This window comes from Aptenodytes forsteri, unplaced genomic scaffold (genome assembly GCF_000699145.1).
Source record: "Aptenodytes forsteri isolate BGI_AS27 unplaced genomic scaffold, ASM69914v1 Scaffold193, whole genome shotgun sequence".
Lineage (NCBI taxonomy): Eukaryota > Metazoa > Chordata > Aves > Sphenisciformes > Spheniscidae > Aptenodytes > Aptenodytes forsteri.
The window spans coordinates 12,191,029-12,215,958 of record NW_008795405.1 but is presented as its reverse complement, the minus strand read 5'-3'; the positions used below and the strand labels follow the sequence as shown (position 1 = coordinate 12,215,958).

Here is a 24,930-nt window from a genome sequence, read left to right as displayed (position 1 = left end):
ACTGGGGTTTTTATCAGCGTCTCATTATCTATGCCAGAATTGCTTAGGCATAGTTATTACCCTCATTTAGTAACATATGTATAGAGATCCTAAATGCTTTCTGCAGTATAAATATGCCTTCCACGGTATGAATTAATATACCGATTCAAGTGGCATTAAAATGAAAAGCTGTTTTGAACAGCTACATGCATTTGAAAATGACTATGATAAAAATAATTTTGTACAAATTGCTCAAGAGGATCACACCTGTGATTAAGGGGAGGCTTTCCCTGGCACAGTGGGTCCTAGCGTCTGAGCCTGTGGCCTGGGACACAGCCTGGGGCTCTCGCACCACAGTACAGGTGGCCCTAATGGTCTGCTGCTGTTGCAGGTTGGTCTGTGAACGCTCGCTTTGCACAGCTGAACAGCTCAGGTCTGTTCCAGGAGCTGCTATGTCTCCTTTGTATTTCTTGTACTGATCAGAGCCCTGTATTTCATGTCCAGAAGTACTACTCAATCATTTAGTCCCAATGATGCAGCAGAAATGGGGTAAATACTGTTGATTCGTTAACACTTATCCAGTAATCACTTATCCCAGCTTTAGGAGCATTTGCAAAGAAATTACAGATATTGCCAAATTTCATATAGAGTCAACAGCTGTTCTTCCTCCCAAGCAGAAAATAAATCAGAAAACATACTTTTTCCTTGCAGATATCAACCCATGCCTTTAATGCCTGGGAAGGGTGTGCGAGTTCCAGAACAAAAGTAGCTGGGACACTGTAGCTGATTGCTTCAGCCAGGGTCTGGCTGCCCAGCGTGAAGGAAGGAGGGAGGACAGGACACAGTTGGTCTCAACAGGCAGCCCAACCCATGTCAGGTTTTGCAGGTCACAAGGTTACCATGAAATCCGCCTGGGCATTGGGTCAGAGTCCGTGCTAAATTTAATTGTCTTTATGGTGCTAGGTGTAGGAATTACTTGGTCAAAATCAGTCAACGATGTTATACAGGCAGTTGGAGTTACAAAGTGTTTCTCTTCCTTTGCAAACTGGTGATCTTAATATTGAAATAACATTTTTCATGACTTCCTGCGTTGGCTGCTTAGGTGGAATGCCTGTGTGTGGGACGGGGGTCTGTATATCTGTACTTTTTGGACAGAAAATCTTTCTGCTCAGAGGAGAGCAGCATGAGGGCAGAGTGTGAGTGGGGTTTTCTTTATGTTAGGTGGCAGAAGGTTTTCCACTGCTTCTTAACTGTGTTTGCCCTCTACTTTTTGTAAGAAATAGGACTAGGATAACGTAATGTTCGGTATTGGCTACTCCATGACTGGAGTCCTGAAGCCAGTTTTAAATATGATATGGATGTTGCCAGGAATAGAAGCCTCTCCTAGGAAATGAATGCCACCCCTCATCAGAGTCTTTGTATGTACCATGAGTTTTTGTTTCACAATAGCATAACTGGAACCGCCACAACTTACACTCGCACATTCAGAAACTGCCCAGAAATGTATGTATGTAACCGAGAAAGTTGTAGGGGACAGTCCTTCTATGGCTGCTGGATATAATGAGAAATGTTAATGTGAAAATTAGTTGATCAGTCAGCTGCAAAGAGATGTGTGCTCTTTTCTAAGGATTGGATTATTATAGTTCAGAAACGTCAGTTCTGGACCAGTCTTAGTTGGAGAAGGACACAGCTATCTAGCAATCCACTGAAAAATAACATTACTCCTTTAGCTGGCTTCATCCTTGGGACTCTTGTGATGTAAGTCAATGATTTGAGCTTTAATTATATATCCTGTCATATTATTTGTATTTGAGAGAGGGAGTAGCTGCCCCATGCCACACCACCCTCACTAAATCCAGTACATCCTGTTCTATTCTTTCATCTTTTCAAGGTGAGGTCACACATTTTAGAACTGCCCTCTAGCTCTGAGAGTTACAGCTTTGGATTCTGCCCCATCTGACATCTCCCACTTAGGGAGGAATTCCCTCTTCCATGCAAATGCAGCTCCGCTTGTCTGCGCATGGAGGTCTGACCCATTCTCTGCTCCAGTAATCCCCGTGAGTAGGGCAGTAGCTGCTCTGTAGGTGCAGTTCTCTTGCTCTGTTCTGGGACCTGTTGAGCATAAAGCCTGCTGAAGGCTGGGAAGCAACAATTTAGACTTTCTGTTGCCAGACATCAGTGTTGCGAACACTCACGTCTTGTTTTCTCTGGCCTAATGTAGAAGAAAATGCACTGGGAGCTATGGGGGAGGACATCTAATAGTGCATGAATTCTTTTACCTCATGCAGGAACATCAGCAGGGTGGTGGGAAGCTTTCTGCCAGTGGGCAGAAGCAGGATGGCTCTCCCCTGTAAAGACTAAGGGGCCGAGAGTTAAAGTGGTTACAAAACACCATTGTTCCAGCTTTGCCAAGAGCCATGCTCTACCTCTCACACCAAGCACTTTCTTCCACATGAATTGTCTCATGGAAACTGAGGGGGCTGGTGTGAAACTGAATTCTGCACAACAAACTTGGGTTCAGTAATTAACCCTCAAACTCTGTGCTGCAAAAGTACTTCAGTGATCAATAACAAAGAGGAAGAATATTTTAATTTACAAGACACACTGACTGCTTGGCTGCCAGTAGCTGTAGGATGTGATCCAAAACCGTTTAATGTCAATGGCTATCTCTCTGTTCACTTCAGCGGAGCTGACCTACAGGGGCCTTTGTTATAATGCATCCTTATTAGTCCAGTTGAGTATGGCAGTGCCTAAGGGCGAGCGTAGGATGGCTCTCCTCTGTTGTACAGGCACAAAGGAGGCCATCTGGGCAGCAGAGAGCTTCCGCTCTAAACAGAGAAGACACAAGAGCAGGTCAACAGAGCAAGCAACCATCACACCTGCCCCCTGATTGGGAAGAGGCAACAAGAGAGAGGGAGGGGAAAACAAAAAGCTTAGAGCCTGATATGGCGTAAAAGAGGTGGCAAAAGAAGAAATCCCTAAGTGTTGATTTTCCTATGTGATAGCTTGTGAGTTGTTCATCTTGGCAGTTGCTGGCCAATTCCCGTTGTGTCTGTATATCCCAGACTCACTGCACGTGCATTTGGGTAATTTCTCCATGGTCTCAGCAGAACAAGTTAACTGAGGGCCTAAGCATCTGATCCTGATCTCACCAGTTTTAAAGGGTTTATATACCTCTAAGTTAAGCACATGCTGAAGTGCTCTGGAAGGGCATAGGGAGAGTTTTGTACTGCCTAGGCTCTGGGAAAAGACAGAAAGTGTTTGTGATTGGTGTAGCCGATCTGGAATACACCACAAACACCAGATTAATCTAATTTGAAAGCTTTGAATTAAATCTGTTTACTGTAATGGAGCCTCCCACAGTTCCCCACCTTCTTCTTGTTTCCTGGTATATTTTCATTTGGGAAAGCTGTAGTGTGAATGTGTTCTCTGTGCTCGACTGAATCGCGATACTGCCACGTTTTTTGGTATTAGCATTAAAAAAGAAAGTCACGACATCATTAGCTTTTCTCCCTTGCTCCTTTAGATTGCCTTGAATGCATTCCTGTTTAGGTCTTAACCAAAACCTACTTACTTCCTTGTTTCTTATCCTTCCAGCTTCTTCGAATGCAATGACTCAGCAGCTACAGGATGAATTTGACAGTAGTGTGGAGAATGCAGAAGCTTGGATGAAGGCCATCCAAGAGAGACTGAGGATCAATGACAACACCAAGGGACCTCGATCTGCCCTAGAAGCCAGACTGAGAGAGACTGAGGTAAGGGAAGAGTGATGTACCAGTTCAGAGGTGGCTGTCACTGCTGCCATTTTTACAGCAGTTATTTGCTGTGAGCTTTGGAGTATTCCATTAGGAAACTATCAGCTGCCCGTTTGCTGGAATATTGGTTCTGTGTGGATGGGTTTACATCAGTATTCTTTCTAATTTTTCCATCTGCAAAATGTTTACAGACATTGTAGAAAAAGAGGATGGCAATTTGATATCACAGGCTTCTAAGCTTTTCAGACTGATTTGGAAGACTAGCAGCAGGTTTGGCAGGTTAAAATGTTTACGCTCTCCTATGAGCATGCTCAAACCTGAAACAATTGAGTTGCTGCTTGAAATAACCAGGTAGGGATTTGCAGAAGTCCAGCATGTAGCACAAGAGAATCAGATCATAGTAGTGTTCCGTCTCCTCCAGAACTCTGGCACTGATAGAGAAAGATTGCAGTGTCCTAGTAATGGGCTGTTCCAGACTAATCCCATTGTCCTTTTCCATAAACCCTGATGATAAGAGGGTTTACAGCTCCCCTTTATAATCTGTCTAATGAAAAGATAAACGTGTTCATTTTTTTCTGTTCTTACTTAATCTCTTGTATAACTCTTCTCACAGAGATCCCGTTGCAGATTGTGCCTGCTCTCTTACTGTGATTTCACATTCATTAACTTCAGTTTCATTAGATGTTATCTTGTTCTTGTAGTCTCAGAGAATTAAATACTCCTGTTTGTCCCATCTCTACCATTCATGATTAGAGGGAGTGGTGGTATTTCTATGATTAACATTGAAACTATTTTTATACTTGTATTACCTTTAATTCCAACTAGTCTGTTCTTTAAATTAAATGGCCAAATCTTTCCCATCCTTATTTACCCAAAAGTCTGTCTTTTTGTGTGCCTACTCATGTTTGGACTGCCTCTTCTGAAGCTTAACAACTCCAAAAAAACCATTGCAGACTTACATGGAGGATGAGCTAGTTTACATGATGGTACAGCAATGTCTTCAGCCTTTTTCCTTAACTGTGGCTCATTGGAGGCTGGATCTTGCCTCTGGCATAATATAAAGACTGTTCATGGAGTGATGGATGATGGCTAGACTTGCATGTCAGTCATTAAAATCTGAAGTATTTCCTCTTGGTCTATCGATTTATTTCTGCCCTTAAATTATTTTCACCCTTTCCTTTTGTCTGGGAAACTATGATATGTACAGTCTCAGAAAATGTGCAAGAAACACAGGAACTTGAGTAGGGAGAGTGGTAGTTTGGCAAAGGGGGTGCATTCATGGCAGAGATAACAAGATGTAAGGTTTAGAGGATTGTGGTGATTTAATATGGCCTGAACTGTGGGCTTTGGAGGAGGTCTATAGCATGCACAAAATCATGTTAGAAGAATTTTTCAATTCAGATTTTGGAAATTCATCATTCTAAAGAATAACAAGTGTCTGTTCTCTCTTCCTGTGTGTACTTTATCCACCTCCTGCTCCCTCATCCTGCCTCCTTTCTGCGCCTGGCTTCCCTGCCTAGCTCATGTCTCCTTGTGATGTGCTCGCTGCTTCGCCTATTGGCTGTTTTCAAATCTAATGATCATTTTTCAGTTCCTTTCTTGCATCTGGCTTCCATTTTTTTTTCATGCTTCCTTCCTGTGGTTTATTTTCTGTTAATTTGTTAATGAAAATGCCAGCCAAAAATAGCAATCGTTTAGAAACCAGATTTGAAAAAGAAAAATGCCTGTACAGCCACTGCTTTCTCTCTGGCTGTTGTTTGCTTTCACTTGCTGGAAAAATGTCAGGCTTAGAATACAGCTTTACTCTTGAATTTTTCCTGTCAGGTGATAGCTATGGCTTTTATTTTCTTTCTCTGCCCTACCCTTTGCCCTGCTTTCCTGGATGCTTTTAATCACACTTTTTGTAGTAGATAGTTCGTCCAAACACCTGTTTGTACGTCACATGCAGATGTGCTGTGTACATGCCAAAAGGACAGTCTTTTCCCAGAATGTGAGACTGGAAATCCAAAGGCCTGTGATTTGGTCTCACCTTTGCAATAACTGACGTGATTTTTTTGGACAAATCCGATGGGCCTAATCTTTCCAAAAGTAGTTGCTGATTTTGAACCCCTCAGCGTTTTCATTGTAGAAGCCTTTTCCTTCAAACTCGAGAGCCTGCAGTTTGCCAGGAGTTTGTGGAAGAACAGCAAGAAAAGCTAATCTGATGGTGTCAGAAATCTGGATAAAGTGATGCTGATAACTGACATCCAAATCAGGACATAATTAATCTGTTGCATTTTACAGAAGTTGTGCTGATTTTCCATTTCTGGGTAGAGGAAGAGAATCTACTTAAAATTAGATGGCTTAACTTTCAGTTCCTGGCATTCCAATTTGTGTAAGAAACACGTTTTCACCAATTCATAACTTAGCAATTTAGGGTGAAAGCAAAAGTTGGTAGCAGGCAGAAAATTCCACTAGTTAATTTCTCTTGGCTTGTGTTCTGAGCCAACTTTTATTTGCAATAGGAAGCCTTTTTAATATGCTTCATGATTTCTTGTAGTAGAGCTTAAAATTGAGACGTTGCAGTATACCCTGTGGAGATTGCCTCTGCACTCTTTGGCAGGTGGGGGGAGAAAACTGGCATGTGGCAACATAGTGCTATAACTTCATAACCACAATGGAAACAGCCGGAGATATTTGATAGAAGATGATCTGGTTTTTGTAGCTAACTTAAAATGTTTTTCAATTGCTACATGGTTTTCAATTCAGTTCAGTCCTTTAGGACATTTAAGAATAAACAAATCTGAAGAGAAGTTCATATTTTCTGTTCAGGAGAAGCTTTGCAGCAGGGACTTCATGATTCCTGGGTAAAAACAAAGTTTAAATGGCAACAGTTATGCTTGCTTTCTTTTCATGCTTTCAGTCTCATTTGTTTTTCTCATAGAAAATACGTGCACTGGAACCAGAAGGCAGCTTGAAAATGGACTTGATTCTTGTGAAGGCAGATGCTGCTCTTCGCAGCATCAGTGAGGATAAGAAGCACGAGGTACTATCTAAACTGAAAGACATTAAAGCCTTGTGGGAAGAGACAGCCATATACATTACTCACTGTCACAGGTAAGACAAATGTACTCTTTGCACAAGACTGCTATTTGGTGTGTTGAGGCAGTTGTCTCATCCAGTGCTTTCATAAAGTGCTTCCTGCCTTTCTCTGCTGTCTGGATTGTAGATGGCAATCACTGCTAATCCCAGTCCCGTGAGCATGTGGGGGACTGTGCGGGAGAGAGGGTTGGTGGGACCTCAGTGCTCTCTCCCTTCACAGCCAGCCCATCTCATGGTCTTGAATGATGAGTTCTGCCAGGCACAGGGACCTTGTACAGAATATTTCCTCCCCAAGCAGGGAGTACCTGGGAAGTGAATCCTGACCTTCTGAAGTCAGAGCAGCTTAAAATTGCTGAGAACCTCATCCTTTGCTTTGAAGGCCTTTTGAGCTTGCCAGTCTCCACTGCTCCCATCATAATTTCATCTAACTCATCTTTCTTGCTCTCCCCAACAGCCGTATTGAGTGGGTCTGGCTGCACTGGAGTGAGTACCTGAAAGCCCAAGATGAGTTTTACGCATGGATTCACAACATGAGGGTGACCTTGGAGCCTGACATTGAGTTGCAGCTTGGCTTAAAGGAGAAGCAGTGGCAGCTGAGCCATGCTCAGGTTCTGCTGAATGATGTCTTAAATCAGTCAGTCCTGCTGGAAAGGCTGCTAGAGGAAGCTGCTTCCTTGTTCAACAGGATAGGTGACCCCAGCGTTGATGAGGATGTTCAGAAGAAAATGAGGGTGGAATATGAAGGAATCAGGGAAGAAGCTCAGGTACACCTATAAAGTATGGGAGGTGTTCAGATTTCACCAATACACAGTATTGTTTGCTATCTGCTTCTCAAGTGATGGGGCTTACCTGGTAGGGCTGCAAAAAGAAACAGAGCTGAGGACCCCTGTTCTTTCAGTCAGTGGCCTGTTCGCAACAGTCATTGTGTCCCAAGATAAGCTGTTAATTGGGATGCTCTCACACTGTACTTTATAGTATGTTGTAAAGTAACTGCAAGCTGCTTGCTATGATCTAGTGAATATTGGTTTAGGTCATCTCTGTATAAAGTTTGAATTGTTCCTCATCTTTCAGTGCATTAGTGATCCTTGTATAACCAGATGCAAAATACCCATTCCCAGAGCCAGGGAATTTTACATGCATGCACCCTTGTTGGAGGATGTAGTGTTGGTCCAGATCCAGAGCTACACTCGCCGCCTGCAGAACTGGGAAACACGGAGGTGGGAGTCAGCTGTGGCCCAACACTGAATTCAACTAGCCAGTTCCAGTATCTGAAAGATTTTCACTGCACACAGATACTAATCCTTGCCTGATGGTAATCTTCCAGCTTGAACAGTTGTTAGATAGGCTGGTGTAAGACATCACTGTGATGATGAACTAGGATTTCCTTTGACCCTATTCCTGGGTGAAGATTTCAGATAAGATTCATACTTTTCACTTTTAAAACTCAGGTAAAGACAGTATTGGTCCATGTGGCATGGCTGAGGGGCAGACATCTGCAGATGGGCAGACTAATTCAGTTTCTTACTAGCCTATATCAATAGAAATACTCAAAGGGATATTTGAAATACATATAGACACATCTATCCCAAGCATATAGAGATTAAAATCTAGTCTTTGTCTCTCAGTGGCTTCCAGGAATTCCATAGGCTGGAATTACCTGGTGCAAATACAAATAATTTTCATTGCATCGGCTCTGCTATCTGCCTCTATCATAATGTTGCCTTCTATTTCTTCCCACACCTATGTCCCAGCCCAGAAGTGGAGCCTGACAGTGATGTATGCTCTCCCGCCCTGGGTGCTGTCATACAAAGTTAACTTCAGATCACACTGGAAGAACAACAACGTTAGGATGCTCATGCCATTGCTCTGCTTGCTCTATAGATACTTTCTCTGTTTTAAAAAAACCCAACACCTGAACCCCAAAACAACAAAAAAACCTCTGAGCTGGCACCTTTTGTGAGCATGAAATTCAGATATTTTTTAGCCATAAAGATAAAACTGCTGCTAATAAGTCTCTCCAAAAACCATAGCATATTTGGAAATTCTGTAATTGCAGCTGCCACAGAGAGACTGTAAAGCCACCAACAGACTTGCGCCTCAGTGTTGATTATTTTTAAAGGTAGATCTCTTCATTACAAGGCAACTGGATTTACGAGTAAGAAGGTTCCTGGGAATTCAGGTGTTGTCTATCTAGATTGCCATTTAAAAGTCTCATTCACTCCCTTCTAACCAAGATCTGTCTTTGGTTTTGAAGCAGGAGACAGTCATTAGCTATTTTAATAAGGCAGTTCTTTCAAACGAGTCATTTGAATACTCAAAGCCAGAATGTGACCTCTCTGAGACTGGTTTTACATAGTGTAATTTCTCTAACTGACTTGAATACATGCTGGTGTAAATGAGATCAGGAAGTGGCTCATAGTACTTAGACAAAATATGTCTTTATGTCTCCAGCCAACTGAGATGCTAGAAAAAGCTTTTCTTTGGCATTGGTTACAAATACCACATTTCATAGAAGGATGGAGTGAGAGAATCCAGCTAAGAAATCCCTCTTTCAGGAGGTATGGAACAAAGAAGGGAGTTGGGAAGCCTTGGATTTTGCAACCGAAGTAAATGCAGAGTTCATTAGCTAATGCCAAGGTTTCAGGCACCTTGGGAATCATGTTGGAAAGTATAACACTAGTTAGAGAAACCCTGCCACCGTTTCCAACAGGAGGGAGGAATGAATGAAAGAGACGCAGGAGTTGTAAGGGGATTGCTCTGGCCCCTCACATGATGAGAGGCCAGGCTAAATGTGACTTGCCAGCTGCATGCCTGAGCTGCCTCCCAAAGGAGGCTCACTGGTGTTTGTAGATCACACTTGTGTTTGAAGAGCATTTTTAGATCCCGTGCAGTTGTCCAGCGCTATCAGAAGGCAAGCTCTTGGACAGTGCTTCTTAAATGGTTTGCCTGTGACATTGCTTCTCTGGTATGAGCAAATGGTGGGTTTTGTTTTTTTTTTTTTTTCTTTCTTAGTGCTAACGTGTCATTATCATTCCCAAATTTTAAAAGCACATAATTTTCTTTTAATTACATTGACAGGGATATTTTTAGATGTGGCAGCCATTTCCTATGTGCTTTCCCTTGTCTAGTAAAATAATAATATGCAGGGGTAGATGATTCTGGGTTTTAGCATAAATGATGACAGAACATGGTAGGAAAAGTTATGATATACAGTATGTTGATATTTAGTCAAATATATCAAATATGCCTGAGCACATCAAATGAATTTCAGTCCATGTTGTCTCTGTTAACTGAAACCTAGATATTTATAATGCTAACCCTCATGTACCCTAGAGCTAAGACTAAAAGCACCAGGAAGGGCTACAGGAGCTTTCTGTACTCTACTTGAGATGCCACGGAGGGATTTCAAGCAGAAACTTCCTTTATGTGCTCTAGATTGCCTTCCAGAGGAGGCTTGTTTGCCTTTGCTGACTGTAAGGGGAGCTTAGGGGAGAGGGTTTCGTATGCCTCTGTCCACCCTCCTTGAGTACCCAGGGCTGGGCTTATCCCGCCCAGACAAGATAAGCAGCCCATGGCAAATCCATTCTTTTCCTGTCGGTGCTCTCACTCTTTCCAGGACCATGTCCTTGCTTAATGTCTCCTTACATTAACCAAGTGCATGTGGAGATGGACTTTAATACTGTCCTGCTCTCCAAACAGCTAACCCTACAGAAGCAAGTGATACCATATTTGCCATCCTTAGAAAGTTTCCCTGCCTAAGCTCTTGGCGGGCAGGGGGGGCTCGGCCAGCTCTTTGTAAGCCTTTTGTTTGACAGTCTGTCCAGACCCATGGCATCTCTTCCTTGACCTCGTGGACCAGCAGGAGTATCCAAACTGTGCACTCCTTTGTTTTGGCTGAATAGCCTGAATAGCTTGGCCAGGGGTGGGTCATTTTGACTTCCTTTTTAACTCTCTATATATTAGCATAAGACTTTTGAGTTTAATAATAGCTCCGCTTTGTTATTCTGACTTGCTCCCTTTGGAGCTTCTGTCAGTGCAACAAATTAGTCTAATTCCGTGGAATCAATAAGCTTGGGCTGACTTGTTTCACTTTGATGTTTGGCCCATTTACATCACTATAAGATTGTATTCTTCAAGTCCCTAACTTGAGGTCAAGGTGAGAATCGTTCAACCTGTATGCATCTCTGCAGATTTGAGAATCAAGGCAAGGGGATTTAGCAAACAAGTGAGGTGTTCTGCTGGGTATGTCTTGGCCACAGAAGTCTGCAGTCATAATTCTGCTTTTTGGTCTCATCCAAACCCATGTTTGCATAGGTGGTGCTATTAAAGGTCCTGCCCTAATAAGTGGGCAGCATTTCATCCTCCATGGGAAGCAGTTGTCCCTTAGCTGTCCCTCTTTTGTCCCAGAGCAAGTCAACTAACTTTAGGGGACTCACTCTTGATTTGCACAAGTCAGCAGAGATTGCAGTGGCAGTATGGAAAACACAGACTGGTGTGATGCCACCTGGAGAGCGGTGGCTTTGTACTGCACCGTGGGCATAACCTGTCCCAAAGGTGAAGGGCAAAGTCCCAGAGGGACCACCACCCCACAGCACATGGGAGATCCCATGGTGACTGATGCTCATGCTACCCTTCTGCTGGTCTGGCTGGAGAAAGGCTGACAGGACAGCGATGGCTCACTGCCACCTCAGGCAGGTTGACGGGTGTGGGGACATGCCCAGAGCCTTACAGAGACAAGGGAAACGCAGGGGGGACTTTGAAACTGCCCACCACTGCAGCTATCACCCTACTCTCTGTGGAGGGCAGCTGGGATGAAGCTCTGCTCAGAGGCACGGGATGTGTCCCATATTACACAAAATGAAACTCAGCCCATTGTCTGTGACAGGAAAGCCTTTCAAGGGTGCTGCAAGCACTAAACGGATTGCACAAGGAACAATTTTTTTTCTAATGTAACCACAGTGTATCTCAGTTGCTCTCTATGCTAACTGGTGAAGGGCAAGAAAAAATCAGTCTGATTTTGCAGGAAATAATACTTAGGTTGGATATTATACTAGTGAAACAACAGAGCAGGATTCCTCGTGATTTGTGTAAAATTTCCTTCAGCAAGGCCTAAACTTCAGCTGACAAACAAGGATAGTCAGAGCAAATGTGACTCTGCCTTGTTTTGAGGGGTGCCAGACTGGATCAGCGGGGAGCAACTCATGATGTGCAGGCCCCTGTAGGTTCAGGGATTGTCAGTTATAGGGTGCACACACAGTAACTCAGAAAATGAAGCCTGCTTCCCATAGGCTTAAATTTGCTTCCAGGGTCTGCAATACCACCACAGGATAATTTGTGATCTGCTAATTGAATAAGTATGAATGTTCCTGGGCTACATGATTGAAGGTGATAGTCACTTTCCATACAGCCTGCTTAAATAATGAACACTTTAAAACAATTTGCATGCCCCTAGCACAGTCTCTTTCATTCTCATTTTGGCAGATGGGCAAAGTCAATCATCTGTTGTGTGCTCATCTTTATTTTTAACCAGCATGAGGAGCATAACTGCTTGTCTCCCAAAGTCAAAACCAGAAACAGTATCCTGTCTCTTTTCTTTTTCTAATGAGAGAATAGGAAGTTTTGGAAAGGGGAGGCTAGAAACTCACCTGAGAGGACCTTGCAGTTTGTCTCCTCAGAGATTAGCCACTGAGAGCCTGCAGCATGACCGAGATGGGGACAAGCGCTTATGTCCTTTTGTGTCCTGTTTCTTGAGGTGAACTATGCATTCCTGTGGAGGCCAGCTGCTATCGGGGCTCGCGGAAAGGGACTCTTGTTTATAAATACTGGGTTAGTGTAAAGGAAAAAGAGCCAAATAAGCACTGTCCTCATGGCTTCTGATGTCTCTTTGTTACAGAGCAGAGTGAAACTGCTTGAAAAGATAACCAAGGAACATGAGCGGTACAGCGCTAACGTCAACCAGTTTCAATCGTGGCTGAATGATGTGACAGAAAGATTAAACTGCTGCATTGGAGAAGCAACCAAGTCTTCAGCAGAGGACAAGTTAAAGGCACTGAAGGTCCTTAAACAATATAATTCTGACAAGGAGCCAGGATTGTGTGTTCTGCATGCCTATATATGTTTCTCAAACCATGCAAGGGTGTACTTGAGAAAAGACTTGCACAAACAAAATACAGTGGTGATTGTAACATGGGCTAGGGAGAAGAGTTGTATCAGGTCCTAAAACTGTTAGTAAACATCATTCTCCCAATTGTAGCATGAGTCACAGGCTGGTCTCCTGTGTTTTTCTTAAAGCCTGATCTCCTATGGTTATGTGAGTCTTTGAGAATCTTGCCCTTTAAACTTGTTTAAATGAATGGTATTCGGTAAACATGATCCAAACAGAGCCTGGAGGCTCACAGGTTTTGAGAGTTTAGAGCTGGTGATAAAAATAATAGTTTTGAGAACAGTATCCAGTATTTTGGTGTCACTGCTTAAACTGTTCAGCTTTAAATCTCTCAGAGATCTGATTATTAGTATTTCTTACTGCCTACAGCTTCTGTTTTCTTTGTCAGGAATCTCAGGTGACAAGCATTTCTGAAAATCAAGCCAATATTTTCAGAATCGTGGCAGTTAGCATTACTCAGAAGGCAGTCAAATGACCAACCCTGGCTTCTGGTCACTTGAAAAAAGACCTACTTTGAAATAAGAAGTGAAAAAGAAAATAGGTATAACCAGGAGAGGTGGTCTTATTTTCCTCCTGCTTTCACCTTTTCCCCAACTTCCCATTCCTTCAGCTAATCTTTATTTAACTTCTTTCTGCAGGAAATTGCCAAAAACATTAGGAGCGGTGGAAAGAAATGGAAGCACCTTGAAAATCAGTGTGCAGAGGTGATTCAGAATACCTCCCCACTCGGAGCTGAGAGAATCAAGGATGAACTCGAAGAGCTAGGAAAAGCCTTGGAGAAGTTGAAACTGCTGAGTAGTGAGGAGGAGGAGAGATTGCTCAAGATCCAACAGTCAGAACGTGCCTACAAGTCCCAAGCCAGACAATTAGAAGCAGATGTCCAGGAGCTGAAAAAAGACCTACAGAGACTAGAAAATGACCTGGACCCTGGGGAAGGGGAAAAGACTGAAGATGAGTTTGTAACTCTGTGGAGAAAATGCAATGTGAGTTGTTACCCTTTGTATGCCTAAAACCAGCAGTCATACATTGAATATGCATAGTCACATCGAACAGGTGCCAGTCCCATTGGTTAAAGGTGGTAAGGAAAGAGTGTGATTGTGTATAAAACAGACTGAGGAAATGTGAATAGCAACAATGGAATCAACTATTCTAACCTTTATCTCACTCTGCACAGAGGGAGCAGGGTTGGAGGATGTGTTGGGGTTTGTATCTTGAGTTCAAAGGGACCATATGCAAGAAGAGCACGATACAGAGCAAACACCACAATTTGCTCTACTTAAAAAGAAGCAGGAAAAATAATGCCTCACTGTATATACAAATACATACATACACACACACCCCACCCCCCAAATACACATATTTCTGGGGTATTTGGTAAGACCATTTCTATATTAGATCCTTCATCTGTGTAAGGTGGGTACCTGTATTCCTTTACCATCAGACACACCTTCATTCCTAAGAAGTCCCAAGTCTGTAGTAATCCAGGATTTACACCAAAATCAATCTGTTGCAAAAATGAGTGCAAAAGGTTTGTCACGCACAAAGTAGATAAGAATCTTTACCACTCATTTCCTCTTGAGGGTTGGTTTTGCATTTATTATCTCTTCTCAAAATACCTTTCATTGCTATTTGTATGTCTGGAACTCAGCAGGACTAGCTGGGAAAAGTATATGCAGAAAGGATCCACAAAATACAGACTGGTTCAATCCAGCTACGTTTGCATGGCTTTTTTATTGTTTTTGTTTGCCTACGTCACCCTAGAATTAACATTCTGTATATATGAGTGTTTGAGAAAGATCTGTTCATGCAAACAGACATGGTTAAGACTGCTCCAAAAAATGCATCTCATGTTATATACTGCAATCAGTGAACTGAAACTGGGCCTGTTTGTAATTCTCTGTTCAAACAGTGAACCCTGCAGATGAGATGCAGAGGCTGGGCAGTGTGAGGAGAGGAGAGAGAGCCTGCAGGAACAAAACTGTTCTGAGAATGTTTTCTGCCTTAGTAAAGTCCATATTCATGACAACAGGAAAAAAGGCAGCGGAAAGGGGACTTGTGAATAGCCTGAGAGACAGCCTTATCTCTTCATTTCATGTGCCAGACACTACATGAGGTGTGATCTGTTCATTATTTTTATGATTAAGGCAACGAGAGCAGCTCTGGCTGCAGAAGAGTCCAAGGTTGAGAGGCTGAAGGCTCAGCTTAAGGAACTGCTACGGTTTTCCCAAGATGTGCAGCCACATGCTGAGAGTGTTGTCTCTGCAATACAGCAGTATCAAAGGTAGTGGGAAGTCTGATTATGCTGGGGTGGGTGGGTGGAATCTTCTCTCAGACATTGAAGGGATTGACAAAGGCCTAAGAAAAAAGTGATATGCCATCCAATTGTAGGTGACGGGTAGAAAAGAAAGGCTTTTGCTAATTACATCTGCCTCCACATTTCAGCAATTGGCTAAATTTACAGGTTTACTAGGAGCTGTAGGCTGCTGGCCATTTTCAAGCAGTGATCTTGCATCATTAATGTTGTGTATGGTTTGAAGAAAATTAGATTGTTGGCAGCTAATTTGATCTTCTTAGCATTTAATAATAATAATTTATATATTTTGCTTGCCTGTCATGACAGCAACTAGAAAATCAGGACAGGAGCTGTAGTAGTAAACGGTTCAGAAGTATTATGGCCCTCTCTTGTTGAGTTTGTTGTGATGACTCATCAGCCTTAGCAATTATTTGGCAGAGTTTATTCCCCTTCTCCTGGCGGCATACATGCATGATTCCTGTTTTCAACTTGCCTTGGGTTGGAAACTCTGAAAGTTTAGCCTCTCCCCAGACTTCAGCGTTTCCGTTTCCAGGCTGCCTGGAATCAGGAAGTAAAGAAGCTGCAGCAAATTTTGCAAACTAGAAGAAAGGAGCATTTTTTTAAGGAGAAATAAAGGTCAGTTTTTTTACTGTATCCAAGCTTATTTTCCTCTGTCCAGTGCACAGTATGCTGTCCTGTTGGAAGGGTTGTAGGTCATTATGGGAAAGAATTTCAGTTTAAAAACTAACAAGTAAACGATGTCGAAAGAGGAGCAGAGAAGGCAGGAGAACTTGCCTCTGAGTAGAAAATGGCAGCTGCGCTTTTGCCAGCTTCTCTCCAAAGCGTCTTTGCGAAGTCTGGCAGCTTCATGCTGAGCCTGGCAGGGGCAGCAGAGCAAATGGCAAAGGACATGTAATATCAGAACTTTCTATTTGCGGAGCTTTTGGCCTATGCAAGCTTGCCTTTGTTTAGCTCCGTAACGTCCCAGTGACACAGGTAAGGTTATTGTTTCTGTTTCTGAAAGGCAGTATTAATCTTGATTGGCATTGCTGTTGCTTGCTGGTCTTGTGAATTTGCAGGATACTGTTCCCATATGAACATACAGTTTGGGATGCATTCTGCCATATCAAATAGGATTCTGCAAACTGGGAGGTCAGGAAAGCTGAGAAAAACAGGAGGCAGCTGTGTGGGGTGTGTCACTGCTGCTTGTTACTCAGCTGTATTTTGGATAAGCCTTTATAAGAGAAGACTGGATATTTAATGAATGTGTGATGCGTGTGTCAGCAGTTTTCCTAACATCTGGCCAAACTGTTCATTTGCTACTGTGCATTGGTCATTTCTTTCCTGTTATGGAATAATTTTCTTCCTTTGTTTGTCATTGTTTTATATGTGTTGTGAGGTTTGGCTGAAATTAAAAAAATAGCCTGCTGATTTGCCATAATAATCCTATTTTCATAAAAGACCTAACTAGGAAAAGATGAGAAGACTTACTTTCTCAGAAGAGGTTAAAGATAAGAGTAAAAGTTATTGGGAGGATCTTCACTTCCTTAAGATACTGGTTTATATATATATACACATACACACACACACATATAGCTGTGCGTGTGTGTGTATACATATGTATAATATAAAGCTTTTATCAGAATCACCTATATGTAAAATACAAGTGGTTCTGCAAAATTTTTAAAATTTATATCTGAAAAAAAATACGTATTTTCCTCTTTTTATAGGTAACATAGGGTGATCAAAGATTTCTTAATGTAATTTTTTAAAGGAACAAAGACTCAGTAATATGTAAAACAATAGAGGCAACTGCAGTTAAATTCTAGACACTCTTGGCTTGTTCCTCTCATCAGTCAGTGATACCATCCAATAATACGATTTGTTAAATCATGCTGCTGATAACAGCCGAGAGAGATCACATACAAAAGAAGACTGCTGGCTGCTAGAAAGGCAAAATAATTCCTGATACACAGTTGCATAAGAGACAAATGTGTCTTACGGTGTCTAAATAAAGTTTTGTCGGATGTCTCTGACTTACAGAGCAGCTGTCAATACACAACGCCAGGCTCAGACAGTAAAAAAGACTGAGGCTTTTGTGTTGGATACAGTTTGCACACGAGTATTGTGTTAATTCATGCCTTGATGAATAGGATGTTTGGACTTGGATTTCTTCGTAATCCTTCTCTCAGCTGTCACTTTATCCTTGCAGTGTTAGAGGCAAGACATCTAAAATGAGCACTGATACAGAAACCCAACTGAGAAGACTCTTCCAAAATCCTCTGCAAGATTTTGAACAGTGGAAGCCATCGGTCCAGATGCTCCTGGAGACTCCGGAGCCAGCTCTGGCTCACATTGAGGTAGCAAACCTGTTACTAAGTTCAGAAACTGATGATTTGGTTTGTGTTTGCCCAAGCTATGCCAGCAGCTGCCTGCATACAGCTGCCAGACAGCAGCAGCTGGAAGGGCCTTTCCAGTATGGCAGGAAGCCCCACAGTACGAAGGTCAATATTTAGCTGTAGCTGTAGCAGAATGTCTTACTTTCTGCCGTCCATTTGGAGTTGCCAACTGAATAGGCTGAATTAAAGTGCTAGATATCTTTAACAATGATGATAATATTGTTTAGCATTAGCCCAGATCTCCCTGGACAGGAAGTCTGTGGACTCTTAAGAAGCGCGTAGTAATATAGTCGTGGGATTATAATGCATGATTTCTGCATGTGCCCAGGAAGGTGTGTTTGTTACTTTGTCATCCCTGTGCTCTCCAGAATAAACGCGTCTGTGAACAGGGATGGAGTTTATCCTCAGGATGAGCATTCAAGCTGTCCTTTCTGTTGGTTGTTTAGGCCTCTCCTCTGCACAGACAACTCTTTCCATAGTACAGCTTTCCTCTATTTCTGTTCACAAAACGGATGCAGCCCTGGTGCTTCTAACATTATCAGGAAGACTTTTCCTTTAACTGGGCACTGTCCAGGTACCTTCTGTTACCCCTTGTCGGACTAGCATGCTGTTTTGACCTGACTTTGTCATACTGCTTTGGTTTTGTGACTTGTGTGAGAATAACATGGTTATATGATTTTTTTTTTTTTTGTATGATTTCACTGCAAGAATTTTTCTCCTTTAGGCTGCTCTAGCTGAAAGCTCCCAGTTCAAAGAGAAGTTGATGACATTACAGCTGAAGAAAGATTTACTAAACAATATCCTTGGTGAGGAAAAAGCAAAGTCTTTCCTGCAAGAAGTAGCTGAAGCTTCAAAGGAGAGAGAAATTCTACACAAGAGTCTGCTGCAAAGCAAGAGCAAACTCCAGGTGAGCTTAAAAGCCCATATACAGTCCTTGCCTGTGACAAAGACGATCAATCTTTTACTAAGCCAGTTGTACAGGTACAAATTTAGTAGTAACCAGCTGTGCCCAATCCCTTTTTCTAGGTTGATCAAATATTCAAATAAATTTGTGGTCTGTTGCATAGTGTAGCTTGGTGTTTGTTCTGAGCATGCAATGGACGTTGACAAAAGATAATGCTAAGGGATATATGTTGAATGCTGGATTTTTTTCCTTCTTTCTCCATCTAGAATTTGATATCGCAACATGAGGACTTTGATGCTGGTTTCACACCTTTGCAGAAGAAACTATCTGCCATCAAAGCCAAATTAGATCTAGAGAAGGAACCACGGCCTGACCTCTTGGGTAAAAAGACACAACTCCAGAGACTCCAGGTACATTACAGTAATGTTTGACCGTGATATCCTCAGTTAATTGTGGTCCTGTTTGTTCATATTTTATTAGCATTAGGAATTCAGTACCTTGTCCCCTCAATTGATTGTGTGTTAGATAATTTCATTTGGTCCAGTTTATAACATGGAGTAGATGAAATTGAAGCAGTGCAGCTGAAGAACTGGCAAACTGGGCTTGAAGGAAGGAACAAGCAGCTGAAAGCTCTTGGTGCCACACCTCCTTGGGCTAGTTTTATTGCTAAAGAAAATGTATCCTGATACTTCCCACTAGGAGTGAAACTGTAAAAGATAACCTGAACCAATCTAACTCCCTCCAAAAGCACGGAGTTCCCATTGTCCCACCTCCTTCTGCATCCCCCCCTTCCTGCTCTTTACCTTGTCACAGCTTTGACACGTGCTGGATTTACTCCATGGGCTAATTCAGCTGGCCAAGATAAGAAAAAAATAATCAACAGAAAAAGATGATAATTTTCCACTTGGTTAGTGTTTTGAAGTGGTTCAGCAAAGGGTCCAACATGCAGTAGAGCCTGCTCAAGGCATGCAGTGGGACTACATAGCTGGGAGAGGAGAGAGAGGAGCAGGAGGGAAAGAGAGAGGGGGTGTGACTCTTCCTTTTTGCCATGGTGAGCTACGGTGATTCAGCTATACGGTGCCACTTCACCCTTGGTGACCACAGGGATGTTACCACCATAGTTCTTTGCAGTACTTAGCTAATTATACTGTGTCTCCTCTGGCAGCTTCTCAGCAACTTGTCTTCTTTGTGATCAACTGGTAACATGTAAGAACGTCCAACCATTTCTTTCAGAAACATTTACTTCTAGACATCAAAAAAATTAATTTTCTTAATGACAGTGATTGTTACCTTTCTCCGCCCCCCGCACCTGTCAAATGAAACTACTTTTAGTGTATGTTTTGTGGATGTCCATGCCACATCTAGCACATTACCCGTATGGAACCTGTCTTTTCCTCTGCAGATGATCCAAGATGACTTGGCAGAGCTTGCAATTCAAATGGAAGAGATAGAGAAGCTTGTTCAGTCAAATACCACACACAGGCATGAAATGAACCAACTTTCATCTGACTCTCAGGCCCTGAAGAGATCATTGGAGGTAACGTAAGGAAGAGTTTTTAGTTGCCTGAGGAATTGTCAGTTGCCATTATTTAAAAATATAAAAAAAAAAATCATTGAGCATATGAGATTATAAGCTTTGAGTGACAGATATTTTCATTTCAGGGGAAGAAGGCACTGAATTCTTATGACTTTGATAGCTCTTCCAGGATTCTCTGATTATCTGTAATGTGATTTCCCTTTGGGATAGGATACCATCCACACAGATTTTATATCTATATAAATTATTTCTGGAGTGAGACTGAGATTTCTGACCAAAAGACCTCATAATTACATTATCATGGAGGTGCCTGGACTTCTTCACAGATTCCTGGATACTGTTTTTGTATCAAACTGTTTGGGTTTTTTTATAGTTTTGTGACCTAAAAGTTAATGAGAGGAAAGTGTTGCAATTGCATAATTACTTGTTTTGACCTGAGGCATTTTGTAACTTGTAAACATAGCTATAAAAGGACCTTCCAAAGCAGTCTCAGAAGAAGAGCTTATAAAATTACCTTAGTTATGCAGGTCACCATAAAAATACTTAAGATAAAGTGTTACCCTAATATGCACTGTGGAATTCTAGTTTCAGTCTCAATAATCCCATTTATCGCTGAACTGGACTTTTTCAAAAAAAGTCTGTGCAGTGATTTCTGATTCAGGAAGTATAAGGTGTGTTTAATATTGACTGGGGTATAAAAAAATCCCCCATATTCTTTATTCTGTTTCAGCTGAAATGGAAGGGAGCTATTCTAGTGCTTAATGCCCCCTCTTGTGGTTAAATTTAGGCCTGCAGGAGCTTGTAGGTGTTTTCTGTGCCACTGATGCTAAAGGATAAAGTTTTTTGTGTCTCATTAACAGCTGTTTTTTTTCCTTTTTGCCTATGAGATTCTGTGCCAGTAGTCACAGTGTTAGATCCAGTAATGAAACTGCTTTTTGTCTGTGTTTAGTTGCTGACTTATTTTTATCATTTGTAGATGATGATACAGCAGAGTGAAGAGCACGTTCAGAAGCATTGGGCATATAATGACAAACTCTCTGACCTCCAGCAGTGGATCACAGTAACCACAGAGAAGATTGACTCCTACCAGGGTGCTGATGGAGAGCAGAACACCGAGGGCAGGGTGGCAGACCTTGAGGTGAGAAAAGCATTTTAGTGTAAGATGTTAATTATTCACTTTGCAGCATTCAGACATGAAGGGCGAGGGGTTTCTAGTGGGGGTTTCCTCACTAGAGAGTAATGTTGGTTGAGGAGAGTAATGGTGGTTTTTTCCTCCTGCAATAACTGTTGGTTGCTGCTGCCTCCCTGCTTTGCCCTGTGCTGTGGCATGTGGAGCTAGGTAAAAGACAAGAGCAGTGAGAAATAGCTAAGAACTGTTGAGATGGATGAAGTGTTATCAAAGGATAGGTGGTTTGAAAAAGAGCTCTTCCTGCCAGGGTGATCTCTCTGGACAATACCTACTTTTGCCTGTATGTACTCATCGATACATTGAACATTATTACCCTGTTAGCTAACCTTATACTGTGTTGAACTGAGCTGTTCCACAGCTGCTAGCTTTTCCCTGTGTAGCAGTATTTTGCATGCTAGATTCACTCTGGCAGGTTACTTCAGCTGGCAGCTTTTGCCATCGTACGGAAAACCAAGATATTTCATGGTAAGGCTACAGAAGGGGTGCATTGACAACTTTAAGTTTTGCCATCAGGTCTTTGACCTATGTTGGTTCTTTGCAAGAATCCACAGCATATTTTTTTTCCTGCTAGGTATGTTCTAGCTAGTGCCAACAGAACCAGCATAGTCCTGGACTGAACATGGCCTTCAGTCTGACATAGCCTCTGCTTTACCCAGGATACCTAGAAGTAACTGTAATGGCTGTACGTTTCAGAGATGGCTAGCTGAGTTTCCAGATAAGGAGATCCAGCTGCACCTTGTGGAAGCTCATGGCCAGCTGGTCATGGAGAATTCTTCCCCAGAGGAGACTACCCATGTCCAGGCAGAGCTGGATCAGCTGAAGGAGTCGTGGAGATCACTGAAGGAGATGGCAACTGGGTAAGTGTTCATGTGCGTCTTCCTCATGTCCCTTCAAGGGAATGCTCTTTACTGCTACGTGACCAGACGCTTGATGCTTTATGGTCTGTGCTGTGAAAGTGAACAGCTATGTTACAATGTTAGGAGCAAGATGAGATTTTATTTAATCGTTTGTAAACTGGAAATCATTACTTTCAAGAAAACCATTTTAGAGAATCCAGGGACCAGAGCAGTCTGCCTTTACCTCACACTTGGAGTAGGCAGTGTCTCCTTAGGACCTGGCTCACCCTTGTACTGCCAGTCCATATCAGAGGAAATAGGACATAGACTGGGTGACTTCTGCTGTTCTGCCTCACCTTCCTGTTCTCCTCGCTGTCTGATCTGGAGGTATCCCCAAGGAGGCTATATCTGCACTGGGATTTGTGCCTTTTGCAAACCTGCAAGAGTATAAACAAAGCTAAAATCCTCTCTTAGCTGGCAAATGTGGACTTAATTTATTTTGCCCTCACTGTGCAGTGTCAAACTGCTACTCATATTTGCTAGTCTGTATTAAAATTTAATACTGTGCTACACGTGTGAGTATATTCATACATAGTGTCAGAACAGGCATAAAAATGGAATGACTAAATCGAGGAAGGCTTGATTGTACTGTCTGCTGTTACCAGACTGGAAGGTATATACCTTCAAGGTAGTAGGTTTTTTTTTTGCTCCTTCACTCCACTGAGTAAAAGAAAACAAAACACTTGGAAATGTTAGAACTAGAGGACTGGTGCTGCTTTGAGACACTCCTGTCTTGATCTTATTTTGTTAAAAAGATGTTGGAAATAACTTTAATAGTAATAGTACTGTTAGTAGTAATAATAGTATAATAATAATAGTGCTATTTCACCAGAGGTGTCCCCCATAGCCCCGGTCAAAATGTGGATGTCTCATCATTAGATGTTTCACTGCACTGATGTCTCTGGTTTTGTGTTTTCAAGTCTTCTCAAAAAGTGGCAGTTAAATAGACCGGTGGCTGATAAGAAGAAAATAGTATTTGTGGACAGCAGATGGATGTCTGGACCTGCCTTCCATCCTTTAGATGTAGACCCCAATCATAAGCAGGTGAGAGGGGGACTCTGTATCTGCCTTCATATCAGTTTCACAAGAACAATTTTATTGGCTTCATCTGATATTATGGGTTACAAAGTTGGAGATTAAGATCTTGCAGTCGGGCCTTCAGAAGAAACATCTGACATAACAGTAAGGGCTTTTTTGTTCCTGTTGTTCTGTAACCTAGGAGAGGATAGAAGGGCAAAATACGAGCAGCCACTTGAAGCTCCTACGCGACTTTGAAGAGTGGTTACAAGGTGAAAACACCAAACTGACAAAAATTCTTGCTGTGACTTCATCTTCCACAGAGGAAATTAAGGCACGACAGAGCAAACTGGAGGTTAGTTTTCAGGGGATGAAGATGGAGACAAAGATTGCAATAAGTGCAAATTCTTTCAGAATTAAAAAAAATCAAAAACCAACCCACACACCCCCAACCAACAAAAAAACGCCCCTCAAAACAAAAAACAAAAAAAACCTCCAAAACAAAAAAAAGGAGCAAACTGGAGGTTAGTTTTCAGGGGATGAAGATGGAGACAAAGATTGCAATAAGTGCAAATTCTTTCAGAATTAAAAAAAATCAAAAACCAACCCACACACCCCCAACCAACAAAAAAACGCCCCTCAAAACAAACAAACAAAAAAACCTCCAAAACAAAAAAAACCCCTTAAACACTACACTCTGCTTTAGGAGACTCTAGAGTAGATGAAACTCGGGAATTTAGGACAAGTATTTCACCCCTTCTACTGAGAAAAGTCTGCCAGAGCCAGAGTGGTAGAAGGGAAGGGAGCAGCCTGGCATCTAGCTGTTGGACAGGACATTTCCAGTGTGGTATGGCAAAGGTGTTCATTAAAAGAAGCTGATTAAAATTAGTGTCTGGTATTTGACCTCACTCTTTCCCTTTCTCTTGAGTATAGCCAGATGCAATGACAATGGATGCTGTAAGAAATTAGACAAACAGAAATACCCAAGGCTACAGGAGTCTTGCAGATGAGTGGACCTTTTTATATCATTTCAGGCCAAAAAAGCAATAACAAAAATGCACTATTCCAAACCACTGTTCTTTTGAATGCTACATTTAAAAAGTGGGGCCTTCTTGAATTCTGAGTTGCTGCTGACCTTGTCTTTGCCTGCAGGAGCTGCAGTCTTGTGTGCCTGATGGTCAGCGTCTCTTTGAGGACCTCCTTCATCTTCATCCTGTCACTGGAAACTCTGAAGATCTGGAGGACCTGCGTTACCGATGGATGCTCTACAAATCTAAACTGAAAGAGTCCATGAGTTCACTGGTAGGTGACAGCACTCAATTCACAGTTGCTGATCTAAGCCATTGCTCTTTTAGGTTGCTTCACGTTGCTAGTCATAATTCAACAGTACGTGTGTGTGTCTGCTTAATTAAAACCTCCCTTAGTAAATGCCATCACAGACAGAACAAACATAGCCATGTATTTATAAATATAAGCACAAATATTCCTGTATTAAAATAAGAGTTGTGCACTATCTTTTTCCCTTTGTAAGCAATGCTCAGAATATTTCTCAAAATGGAAGGTTCAAAGCAGAACGACAATTGGCTGTTTTCAAAGATGCACGCAGTTGGGGACTGTGAGATGTTTATGTGTGTGAATATTTTGGGTATACACCTAGTTCTGGACACATGGATTTCTAGCTTTTTGTCCTTTCTCCACGCAACATTCTCCACTGAAT

General features: G+C 42.1%; 1 protein-coding gene across 1 annotated transcript in view; it reads left to right on the top strand.

Moving 5' to 3' along the window:
- Positions 1-24,930, top strand: part of SYNE3 (spectrin repeat containing nuclear envelope family member 3) — a 53,772-nt gene that overhangs the window by 8,314 nt on the left and 20,528 nt on the right. The window contains exons 2-16 of the mRNA XM_009280808.2: positions 3,577-3,734; positions 6,658-6,830; positions 7,270-7,579; positions 12,709-12,870; positions 13,617-13,961; positions 15,123-15,259; positions 17,484-17,631; positions 18,395-18,577; positions 18,841-18,984; positions 19,977-20,111; positions 21,088-21,249; positions 21,994-22,157; positions 23,117-23,240; positions 23,416-23,568; positions 24,366-24,515. Coding sequence (XP_009279083.1) covers positions 3,591-3,734; positions 6,658-6,830; positions 7,270-7,579; positions 12,709-12,870; positions 13,617-13,961; positions 15,123-15,259; positions 17,484-17,631; positions 18,395-18,577; positions 18,841-18,984; positions 19,977-20,111; positions 21,088-21,249; positions 21,994-22,157; positions 23,117-23,240; positions 23,416-23,568; positions 24,366-24,515 — 2,634 coding nt within the window. The 5' untranslated portion in view covers positions 3,577-3,590. The remainder of the gene's footprint in view (positions 1-3,576; positions 3,735-6,657; positions 6,831-7,269; positions 7,580-12,708; positions 12,871-13,616; positions 13,962-15,122; positions 15,260-17,483; positions 17,632-18,394; positions 18,578-18,840; positions 18,985-19,976; positions 20,112-21,087; positions 21,250-21,993; positions 22,158-23,116; positions 23,241-23,415; positions 23,569-24,365; positions 24,516-24,930) is intronic.